General features: G+C 43.0%; 4 protein-coding genes across 4 annotated transcripts; 3 read left to right on the top strand and 1 right to left on the bottom strand.

Moving 5' to 3' along the window:
- Positions 1-414: 414 nt before the first annotated feature.
- E1B28_009428 (uncharacterized protein) lies at positions 415-824 on the bottom strand (the record flags this gene model as incomplete). Its single annotated transcript, XM_043154324.1, has 2 exons — positions 415-457; positions 502-824. 2 exons carry the CDS (start codon positions 822-824, stop codon positions 415-417), a joined length of 366 nt encoding a protein of 121 aa, XP_043009615.1.
- A 2,103-nt stretch (positions 825-2,927) lies between these two features.
- Positions 2,928-3,422, top strand: E1B28_009429 (uncharacterized protein; the record flags this gene model as incomplete). The annotated part of the gene is made up of 1 exon (XM_043154325.1): positions 2,928-3,422. One exon carries the CDS (start codon positions 2,928-2,930, stop codon positions 3,420-3,422), a length of 495 nt encoding a protein of 164 aa, XP_043009616.1.
- Positions 3,423-9,461: 6,039 nt separating this feature from the next.
- On the top strand, positions 9,462-10,453 carry E1B28_009430 (uncharacterized protein; the record flags this gene model as incomplete). Its single annotated transcript, XM_043154326.1, has 2 exons — positions 9,462-9,993; positions 10,053-10,453. 2 exons carry the CDS (start codon positions 9,462-9,464, stop codon positions 10,451-10,453), a joined length of 933 nt encoding a protein of 310 aa, XP_043009617.1.
- Positions 10,454-10,604: 151 nt separating this feature from the next.
- E1B28_009431 (uncharacterized protein) lies at positions 10,605-11,525 on the top strand (the record flags this gene model as incomplete). Its single annotated transcript, XM_043154327.1, has 1 exon — positions 10,605-11,525. One exon carries the CDS (start codon positions 10,605-10,607, stop codon positions 11,523-11,525), a length of 921 nt encoding a protein of 306 aa, XP_043009618.1.
- Positions 11,526-12,440: the final 915 nt, after the last annotated feature.

Below are 12,440 nucleotides of genomic sequence, written 5' to 3' on the forward strand. Positions count from 1 at the left end.
GGATAACTTACATCACTTTGTAAGCCTCTGGCTCCAACTTGCAGAACACATTAGCGAAAATAAGGTACATCTCGCACCAGGCCAAACTACGGAATGGGGCACAACCATCACATCATGACACGGAAAAAAAATCATATTGCCAAACAAGTCCATGGACCTTTCGAAAACGCCATGAGATGTTTTCCTAACTCATCCAAATTCTCGCCTAACCAGTGTTCCAGAATAAATTTGTGCCAGTCAGGGAATAGGAGTGGGTTTGAGTGGACTATGTACAAAGCACAAGTAATGATGGTCCACCAAGGGAATGGTCATTAGCGAGTTCAAGTTACGTTCAGATGGAACGTATGGCTGGAGGTACTGTGCGACCTGCGATCATCACTTCCTTCTCTCCAACCCGGCGGGGCATAGGCGTGGTTATACCACAGGATAGTCATAGAGATTCTTTGATGACAGCACCCTATAGATCCCAAATTCAGATGAGTACTTGCTGTGTCCATGTACTTCGAGTAATGGAAGAGACTTAGGAGGTATAGCAGTTCCTCCAATTGTTCGTATTTCATATCTGCTTCAGCGTCCTTCCAAGCCTCATCCAACTCTTTCCTTAACTTTCCCAAATCCTCCATGTTTCTCAAGAAATGGAATGTACCATGCGCACATGCATTGGCTGTTGTGTGAGTCGTAGTCATCTGGAAAGCGGCACCCTTGTCAATGAGCTTCCATCTCAGGAGGTCCAAACACGAGCCCAAGTCCAAGGAATCCCTGATAAACATATCAAAGACTGCCTTCCTTTCCTCATCCTCTGTGTCTTGTTCATTAACCTTCATTGCCAGTTCATCGATTTTGTTCACAATGTACTCCTGTTCTTCTAACAGCAGTACTGTCACTGGGGCGATCCTTCGAGAAATCCAATTGGGGAGTCGGTTGAGGCAGAAAGGAAGAGTGTGTTCGTTTCTTGGGAGAATATGTATGATGAGATGATGTCGAAAGTCGCAGCTCAATGTGCATAGTGGATATTGGGTGGGGCTTGGTATGATGATAGCACCTTGACGAGTTTGTTCACCTGTTGTTGGGTCATTACGGGACTGGCGTATGCAGAGAGAGAGAAAGCTGATACCTCTGCTTGAATAAGGTCCACTAGTCATGGGACCGCTTTTTGAGAAAGATACAAACCAAGCTTGTATCACCTCTTCGCTACTGCCTTGGCACCAATCTCACTAAAGACTGATTCGGTGATGTGACTTTTGACATCTACGCTACCTTATGTCCATTTCAGCACATATACTAAGTGCTTTGGAATGATATAGACATTGTATGAGAACTAGAGTGAGCCCGAGCTGCTAATTAAAGCTTATGGCCGCTAGAAGAGTACACTAGTACAGCTGAGAAACAGCTAGAGAGCATCCCGTAGAGCTAGCCTGAAAACTGTGAGGCCATCTGAAAACTGTAAGACACTATGCGAGCGGTCACTATTCAGAAAGACCACTCTCTGTACTCTATTATGCACAAAGTGATTAAGGGATATTAGGTTGAGGCTTATGCTTCAGTACTGGACTTGTAGCTAAGAGGGATGAAGTCATAAACAGACTCCTGAAGAGAGAGAGAGAGCGCTCTCAAACAAAGACAGACTTAGAGAAAGGCACGCTGAAGTGTTGAGCACTAGCGGTTCATACAGACCGAGTGGATGCTACGGAAAGAAGTAAAACACACGCCCAAGACCAAGGACGAGGTGAAGTCAAGTGTGAGTGATCGGAGAGGTGTCCAAACATGTGCAAGCATCAGAGAGAGACTGTCTTCAGACAGGTCGGAGAGAGCTAGTGCTCTCGGATAGGATTAAGGATCGGATTCCATGTGCCGAACCATACGAGTTCTCGCTAAGAGACTAACCGATGAATAGAGGCCAGTGATGTTAAGAGCTAGACTCTTCCAGACCGTGTGCAGATGCCTGGCGGAAAGAGCTAGGGAAGTTAGAGGCATATACTAGCTGTATTAGCAAGCGAGAATGCAGCTAGATAGCATCACCTGCAAGAACCCAGCATGGGCAGCCAAGCCTGAAGACGATTTGTAAGCTAGTGTAGAAATTGTATATATACCAGGCCTGTATCTGTAGTTAAGGCAAGCAAGTACTGCCAGTGTGTAGGAAAGTTTTGGAGCAACTGCCCGTGCATAGCCTCCAAATAGAGATTAGATTTGCCCTGTTAAATCAGTGATTGGATAAGAGATTGGATAAGAGTGAGCAATTCAGAGAACAGTTCAGAGACCTTCAGAGTTATTCAGAGAACAGTCTTCATATTGAGTTTCATAGTCCACAGAGTGTTATGATCTGTGCACTTTTCAGGCCCACTGAAGTAAGATAGTCCCCCAATAATTTTACCAGCAATTCCCCTCAATTCGGCCATATGCACACAGCTGTACAGCCTTGCCGAATACCCTTCACCGAAGTACTCCTTCATTTTCCGAGTATCCCGAGTACCCCTTTATTAAATTCCCTGAGAACCCCTTGCCAAATGTACACCTCATCTCGGAATACATAAAATGGCCCACATTCATTAAATAAGTATATAAATAAGCACATACATAGTAGAGTATATAAACTTTGAGGTTTCTTCTTGAAACCTCAACCTCGATATTTTTTAACCACTCTGTAACCCATCCAAGTAGTAATACTCTTACTATTTCAACTCTTTATCTCTGTAGTACAGTGAATATATTCATTGTTACCTACAAACAGCCACCTAGTGTGAATACTAACCAATCCAGCCAGCTTTCGAGCTCGACACCATCCAACAGCCAGCTCTTGAGCTTGACAACAACCTATCCTATCTCTAACTACATACTTTGGCTCCCTAATCACCCCTTGTAAGGTAGAGACTTCAGGTTTTGTTACCGAGTTCTAACATAATATCGAGGTTTCCCCTGATTAGCCCATCATGTATGTAGCTATGTCACCAAAGCGAACACCCACCCCGAGCGACAACGATAGCTGCTCTCCATCACCCAGATCCCCCACCTTTCACGTTCGTGACCCAGCCGTAGGTTGGATTTCACCTCGTATCAACCCACCCGAACCCAGCAACACCTCGAGACACTCGTCTCGCAATCCCACCCCCAACCAACACCCAGGTTTCAATACGCCTGGTCGAACGTTAGCCGAGAACGATAACGATGAAGGCAAAACATCGACGTACCCGGTTGACTCCCCCTCTTCCTATATCCATCCAACCCGCAGTACCCCTCGTCCTCGAGATCGTCATCCCGAGCCATCTTCTCCTCGACCATCCACTGAATGTTCCCATCGCACAGCCGTACCGAACCCGCAGTCTTCTCGGAGCAGTCCCCAATCTTTCGACGTTGCACGAGATGTTGTCGAAGTCCTGAAATTGCATGTAGTAGATATATTAGATGATATGACTTGTCCTATATGACAAAAAACATTGAACACGTACCTGGCTTTCTTTGACGACCTACTCAAATGTGACCCAGAAGACATGCCACCATATGCTTTCACATTCTTGTCAAATCGTCGAAATCGTGCACGGCTGACAGAGATTATTACCTATATTCGGCGGCCATCGATTCATCGGATTTTAAGAAACTTACCGGATGAAGAGCTACTGCCAAACCGAGACTGGTACCGTTCGACCATCTCCATCTCGTTCCTCACCTTCGACTAGTTCTGGCAGTTCCACGTCATCTGCCGTAACCAAGGCAGTTATCAGTCCAAGAGCCGTAGTTGAAAATCCAGTCCAAATGGCCACTCACCTGCAACCAAAGTATCGAGCGACAAGCGATGGTGGACCTCGATCTGAGAGCCCAATCACCGCCATACCTCCAACCACAAATCGACTTCGGGACTATAGTAGGACAACGCAAGAACGATCTCGTATAGAGAACCGTTTGAATCGAGTGTTGCCTGCAGCAAACTCCCCAATGTTGCATGTAGCGAGCATCCCCAGCCTGAACGCTATCTACCCTCCACCCAGACCCCAACATCAAGCCCAGCTGTTGAGACATGAGCGATCTCACGTAGAGAATCGTTCAAATTGAGAGTCGCACGTAGCGAACTCCCACACATTGGAAATGAAAGCGTCAATGTCGCACAAAGCAAGCATTTCAACCCTCGGAGCCAATCCCGAGTCTTCCAGGTCCCAGAGGCGTCGCGTTGTCTACATACCCGATATCAAGTCTGACGTTGAAGATGTCCCGGTGGCCACTTCTTCACGGCACTATGACAACGGCCGTAAAAATCGCCTTGAAGCCCCTTCTTCATGGCACCATGTTGAAAGTTGTTTCGTTGATTCTTCTGGGTCCTTGAATCGCGAGAACACACGTTTGATTGATGAAAGAAGTTCAGGTCAGAATAAATTCGGAGAAAGAACAATCGGTCATGCACCTTGCATCCCAAAATCCCCATCTAAACCAAACAATCCTGATCCATTCCGACCGAGTGATGAGCGAGATAGTGAGAAAGAAAAGCAGGGGATAATGAAATCCAATGAGGGAGATGAAAGTCGAAAGGAAAACGCGGAGAGTGTGACCCATAGTAACAGTCACAAGGATATGGAACCGGCTATACCGGATTCCGTCGCAACCGTGGCGTATGGGAACCAACTGCCCAAAGCAACAAAATCTGACCGGCCCGTGCTGCAAGGTGCTTTGCCCGTGGCACTGCCACCTATTCCCTATTCGTCGCAAACTTCCATCATCCCTTCTCCCTCACATCTCGATCTACGTGTCCCCCCTCTACTTCCATCATATTTCAAGCACCAAGGCCTCAAGAACGAACTGGAGGATGCAATTAATGGCCCAGAAGATGAACAAAGAGGTAAAGGAAGAAGTGAAGTGTTACACTGGGTGCAATGTACTGTAAAATGCATGTATTATGTTAATGTTTATGGTGAATTTATTTTAATTTTTTTTACAAAAATTCTGGTGACTTATGTTAAAATTAAGCTTGTTTTATACTTTAGAATTTTTAGAATAATACTTAAAGAATTCAAACCATAGTACACATGTTTTATATTGAAGCTATAAAAAATTTACATTAAGGTTTATTCAGAAATTATGTTAAAGTCTTGAACATCAAGTATAATATAAGCAAACAAAAATTCTTGAATTGATTATAGAATAATTATGTTAATACCATTCTTCAATATAATGTTACATCAAAAATAGAATAACTCAGGTGCATTATACTATCATTATATTGCTGTAGACATTTTGTGAGAGATAACATAAGTTCAAAATACTGTATTTGAGTTATGGTAGTATTATGCTAAATTATAAGCCAGATATAAGTCTCTCAGACCATTCATCATCTCAACAGGTCATTGAAAGCAAGTTTAGTATAAATACAATATAAATTACAGATGTTTTACTTTACCAGTACAATTGAAAAAAAAATGTATAATATAAGTACACTTTAGTCACTATAGATATTATAGAATGCTTATGTTAAATGGTTTCTGATTGAAGTGGAGGTTGAAATTCAATTATCTACACCAACCTATAATGTGGAGAACAAGACATACCACCCGTTGAAATTACCCTAAAAGAAATATAGCTCCTGCCTTCTATACTAGTGTTTATTGTAGTAGCATTAGCTGTAAGTCTGCATCAATAAGCTTGCTGGTTATGATATAATGGTGCAGCAGCAACAGTGGTGGGTACTGCCAGCGTCCTATCAGCAACTGAACCCAATTTGGTGGTGAATCTTCTTGGCTTTTAAGGGCTTTTTGGGGCTTTCATCACGTTATATAACATAGTATAGCATGATATGACGTAGTTTAGTGTCATCTGACATGGTGTAGCATGATACGATGTAGTCTAGCATCATCTGACATGTTGTAGCATTCTTACAGTGCCATATTACATAGTACATCATGTCATATGACATAGTGTAGCATGATATGACATAGTATAGTGTCATCTAACATGGTATAGCATTATATAACATCGTACAGTGCCATATTACATAGTACATCATGTTATATGACATAGTGTAGCATGATATGACATAGTATAGTGTCATCTGACATGGTGTAGCATTCTTACAGTGCCATATTACATAGTATAGCATGATACAACATAATATACTGTCATTTGGCATCATATAGCGTTATATAAAATATACTGCCATATTATATGTTACATGTTGGAATATCATATGTTACATGTTGGAATATCATACAACCTATACATACATAGCCAGACTTAGGGACCTGCATGGGAATGAAGAGATGTCATGAATCGTTCACTTTCTGAAGCATGTCCATCTGCAAGGAATCCCCAGAAATCAATTTTTGGGCATTCTGGGCATTCTGGGCATCTTGGGCATCTTGGGCATTCTAGAAATCTGTACTCTTCTATTTTGCACAGCCTTGCACAGTCATTTCACAGCTTTTCATAGTCATCCATAGTTATTCCATGGTTATTCCATGTTATTTCCTATTGGTTAAGCTCTATCCCCATGTAGGTAGCTCAGTAGTATATAAACCCCATGTATATTGGCTGAATCCCCAGCCTTATTATTTTGTACCCCTTGTTTCTAGTCTGGTTTGCTACTCTCAATAGAGTCCCTTTGTATCAGGAGTCGATCCTTGGGTGAGGCAAGCTGACAATTGAAGGGGAAAAAGGAATGACTCCTAGGTAGGATTGACCAGACAAGAGTGAAGTTCTACTGTACACTTGGAGTACTTATATACTACACTACTTAAGGGGTAAGGAGTCAAGGGGGCAGGGGCCTCCCTATCTACGATGGTCTACAGCGATCGCGAGTCGGACAGAGTGCTCAACGGTAAGGGGCCGAAGGGGTGGAAGAGAGGACGATTGCAAGGATCGAAATGATCAAGCACGAAGGCGGGAGGGGTTGTGATAACACGTGAAGTACTATGGAGGAGTACTCGGAGTACGGCGAGTTCATGACACTTTGCTTTTTCCCTTCTTCTCTCTCAGTGTGAGTTCAGTACTACTCCATAAAGTACTACCAAGCGCTCTTCCCTGTGTCTGAGTTCTGTACTACTCTAAAAAGTACTATCTAGTATTCCCCTCTGTGTGAGTTCAGTATCACTCTAAAAGATACTATCAGCGCTTTCTCCAACACCTTCTTGGTGCTCTCTGTGTAAGTAATTATCTCAGAGTAACTCTTGTCGCCTCGGTGGTCCCCCTTTTGTTGTTAATTGTGTTCTTGTGTGCTCACCATGTAAGCCTTAAAACCCCACTTGTTGGGTGCAGTGGTTCTAGGGTATTCAGTTCATGACAAGAGACTGTTGAAACTTGTTCAGTAAGTTGTTGAACATTGACTCGACAAGCAAACACATTTCAACAATATTTTCTTTAGGTGAATAATTGTCAATGTTGGAGTACCCGAGGACCTTCAACATCCTCATACAAGCTTCTCCAATATATATGACATCGCATTCAAGCATGCTCACTGGTTGCAGAGGTGACTGGGTGATGAGGGTGCTCGGGGTACTGTTGACGAGCTTGAGGCACAACACTGCATTCTAATCCTATTCAGAGGGTCTGTGAAACCCTACTCAGCACTGCAGCTATCACTAAGCCACACAAAACTTCAGATACAGATCTGCACCTCTTGATCCAAAGCTATACTAAAAACTCATTTGGTAGGGAACTATCACGCCCAATGAGATGTCAGTAGACACTAGCAGATATTATCAGACATTTTCGGACCAACTCGTGCAATTCAGACAAAATTCAGACACATTGCAACAATGATGTCATGATAACTGTGCCATTTTTTTTTAACTTGGCACTCATTGCTCAGAGAACTTGAAAAATTCTGTTTCAACTTACCATGTCAGATGACATTATACTATGTCGTATCACGCTACACTATGTCATGTGACATGATGTACTATGTAATATGGCACTGTAAGAATGCTACACCATGTCAGATGATGCTAGACTATATCATATTACGCTACAGTACGTCATATGACATGATGTACTATGTAATATGGCACTGTACGATGTTATATAATGCTATACCATGTTAGATGACACTATACTATGTCATATCATGCTACACTATGTCATATGACATGATGTACTATGTAATATGGCACTGTAAGAATGCTACAACATGTCAGATGATGCTAGACTACATCGTATCATGCTACACCATGTCAGATGACACTAAACTACGTCATATCATGCTATACTATGTTATATAACGTGATGAAAGCCCCAAAAAGCCCTTAAAAGCCAAGAAGATTCACCACCAAATTGGGTTCAGTTGCTGATAGGACGCTGGCAGTACCCACCACTGTTGCTGCTGCACCATTATATCATAACCAGCAAGCTTATTGATGCAGACTTACAGCTAATGCTACTACAATAAACACTAGTATAGAAGGCAGGAGCTATATTTCTTTTAGGGTAATTTCAACGGGTGGTATGTCTTGTTCTCCACATTATAGGTTGGTGTAGATAATTGAATTTCAACCTCCACTTCAATCAGAAACCATTTAACATAAGCATTCTATAATATCTATAGTGACTAAAGTGTACTTATATTATACATTTTTTTTTTCAATTGTACTGGTAAAGTAAAACATCTGTAATTTATATTGTATTTATACTAAACTTGCTTTCAATGACCTGTTGAGATGATGAATGGTCTGAGAGACTTATATCTGGCTTATAATTTAGCATAATACTACCATAACTCAAATACAGTATTTTGAACTTATGTTATCTCTCACAAAATGTCTACAGCAATATAATGATAGTATAATGCACCTGAGTTATTCTATTTTTGATGTAACATTATATTGAAGAATGGTATTAACATAATTATTCTATAATCAATTCAAGAATTTTTGTTTGCTTATATTATACTTGATGTTCAAGACTTTAACATAATTTCTGAATAAACCTTAATGTAAATTTTTTATAGCTTCAATATAAAACATGTGTACTATGGTTTGAATTCTTTAAGTATTATTCTAAAAATTCTAAAGTATAAAACAAGCTTAATTTTAACATAAGTCACCAGAATTTTTGTAAAAAAAATTAAAATAAATTCACCATAAACATTAACATAATACATGCATTTTACAGTACATTGCACCCAGTGTTAGAAGATAGGAATCCAGGTGCGTCACGGAAGTTTCATTCTCAATTATCGACGTCTTCGTTTGCCTCGAAGTACAGGTTCCAGGCGAACTCAACCGAAGAAAATCGACATGTGGAGCCGAGCCACTGGACTGGAATAACACAGAACGCCAGAGAGAAAGCCAATAACCCAGTTCAAGGACCAACACTCCCGGCATCACTTCCATCCACACCATCGCGGTCACCTTCGTCGACACCAAATCCGCCGCTATTACAAACAGCATCGATCACGGTATTAGAAACAATGTGGGGACTGTGTTGGCTACGGATTAGCGCTGAGCCAACACCCTTACGGTTGTGTACTGCAAGAATCGGATAAACCGTCAATGTATGGGTCAGTCCCAGCATTGGAAAAACACGATGCACCACCCCCTTGGCCTCCAAATTCCAACACCCAGCCACAAGATCTAGAAGCCAGAAGCTCAAAGGAAGATGAAGGAGACGAAGACAAGGAACATGTGGAAGAGTGGAAGAAGAAAAGAGAAGGGGAAGTAAAAGTGAAACCAAGTTCGTCACCCACTTGTCTGGCGCACTTTGACAAAGTACCTGGTTGGAGGAGACAATCGAGTATGGCAGCTACCAGAGGAGGTAGTCCATACCGAGCGTTCTGCTCATTTCACCAAGCTGACGAACCCGTTTCTCCCCCTTTCCAATCGACTCACTCCCCACTTTCCATCCCTTCTGGGAAAATACCAGGAGAAGACCTTGGTGTTAATCATCAAGCTACGACTCAAAACCCTGGCCATAGAAGATTAGGCCCCCTTTCATCCATCTCAGATGCTGTTTTAGACGATCAACAAGGAACACGACTACTGGGAACGACAAACGAAGTAACTACATGCTCTTCTACGGTCGGGCGTGTGACTACAAGTCTACCACTGCAAACAGATGTGGCTACGTGCTCATCTACGGTCGAGAGCGTAACAGTTGGACCACCAGGCATCAAGATCGCAACGGACGGCCACACAATCCCCTCAATGGCAAGAGGTTCAATGCCAACACCCTCAATGACCATGGCATCTCCATCATCAAAATTGGCGTCACCACCATCTCGGTTGACGCTGCAGTCTCCACCATCTCTGTCATCCCCACCATCGACACCACGGCCACTTGCGACTCCACCACCGCACTCATCGCTGATGACGTCGAATTTAGCATCGCCATCGTCTCTACCCATACCACCGTCACCTCCAACATCAACCTCGACCTCTCAGTCGCCACTGTCGACATCGTCACCATCGATACTGCGGCCACCTCCATGACCACCATCGGTATCGTCATTCCCTGTACCACTTCCTGCTTCGGTATCGTCATCTAGCGATCGTTACGGTTACAATTTAATACTGTACCAAGCCTCGAGTTCTTATGGCTTCGCACCAAGAGGTTTCGATAGATCGGTACCCACTGGTAGGTTTGCTGTGCCATTCGCCACTGGACACGGGCCTCCGCCGACACTTCCACCGCGACCAATGGCTGGTTACGACCTTTCAGGACCACCGGGTCCTCCTTATCCTCCTCCACCACCACCATTCGGCAATGGACCACCTGAACTGCCATCTCCGCCTCCACCACCGTTTGGACATGGTCCCCCTGGTCCTCCTGGTCCTCCTGGTCCAACCTCTTCCAATCCACAAGACGATGAAACTCGATTGATCCGTGAAGCTGTCAATCGCGAATCGAAATTGGAGATCAAGAAACCGAGGGAATTCGACGGAACGATCCGTGAGGAATTTAGAGGTTTTATTAGCAACTGCATCCGTATGTTCGTCGCTAAGCCTCATATATACATCGCTGACCAAGAGAAAATCCAGTTCGCATCATCCTACCTTGCTGGTGCAGCATCACGAACGTTTCAGAATTGGGTGGAGAAAGAAATGCATAGTGGTGTATTTAATCTTGCCCTACATACTTGGACAGCTTTCATAGCAGAAATGAGACGCTTGTTTGGAGTATTCGATGAAGAACTGCATGCCCAGTCTGCATTAGACCATACTATTCAAGGACTGAATGAGACTTTTGCTGAATTCCTAGTACGCTTTGAAGACGCTTCACTACTCACTGGTTACAACGACAGTGCTCTCAAATGGAGACTTGTAGCACAAATTCAAGAAGATCTTCGTGACCAAATCACTTATGTTGGAGGAATGCCTACCATTTATCAAGATGTTATTCAGAAGCTACTTGAAATTGATGGTGCACGTCAAGCTTTTGAAGATGTTGGACTCACAGATCAACCTCCAGACACTCATTCACTACCTTTACCAGCTTCAGATGAGTCTGACCAATCTCACAGTGAACAACCATCCTCCATAGTCAATGAAACCCATTCATCTGACAATGAGGACCCTCCCATTCTCTCTCTTGACCAAGATGACCAAACTCCAGAGTAGTTTGGGCCTCAAGGAGGGAGTAATGTTATGATCCATGCACTTTTCAGGCCCACTGAAGTAAGATAGTCCCCCAATAATTTTACCAGCAATTCCCCTCAATTCGACCATATGCACACAGCTGTACAGCCTCGCCAAATACCCCTCGCCGAAGTACTCCTTCATTTCCCGAGTACCCCTTTATTAAATTCCCTGAGAACCCCTTGCCAAATGTACACCTCATCTCGGAATACATAAAATGGCCCACATTCATTAAATAAGTATATAAATAAGCACATACATAGTAGGCTATATAAACTTTGAGGTTTCTTCTTGAAACCTCAACCTCAATATTTTTAACCACTCTGTAACCCATCCAAGTAGTAATACTCTTACTATTTCAACTCTTTATCTCTGTAGTACAGTGAATATATTCATTGTTACCTACAAACAGCCACCTAGTGTGAATACTAACCAATCCAGCCAGCTTTCGAGCTCGACACCATCCAACAGCCAGCTCTTGAGCTTGACAACAACCTATCCTATCTCTAACTACATACTTTGGCTCCCTAATCACCCCTCGTAAGGTAGAGACTCCAGGTTTCATTACTGAGTCCTAACACAGAGGACCCCTAGCCTTCCACTCTCCTTTCTAAGTCCACTGGACACAAAACAACCCTAATACAAAACCCCTAGCTGTTCAAGTGCATAGCACAGATAGCTGTAACTAAGAGCTAGCTTTCCCTAGTCTTTAGTATTACCCTTTTTGAGATAAGAAGCGTACCCTTTGACAAGCATTTCCACCCTTGCAATTCTTCTGGGGTGTTGAGTGGTGATAGACTCTCCACAACTGGGATAGCTATATTATTGAGGATTGATTGATTTGTCAGTGCTACACATAGCACTGATAGGTTGGTTTGTTCTTGAGGATAGAGGTAG

The sequence above is a fragment of the Marasmius oreades genome, chromosome 5 (assembly GCF_018924745.1).
Source record: "Marasmius oreades isolate 03SP1 chromosome 5, whole genome shotgun sequence".
In the NCBI taxonomy this organism is placed as follows: domain Eukaryota; kingdom Fungi; phylum Basidiomycota; class Agaricomycetes; order Agaricales; family Marasmiaceae; genus Marasmius; species Marasmius oreades.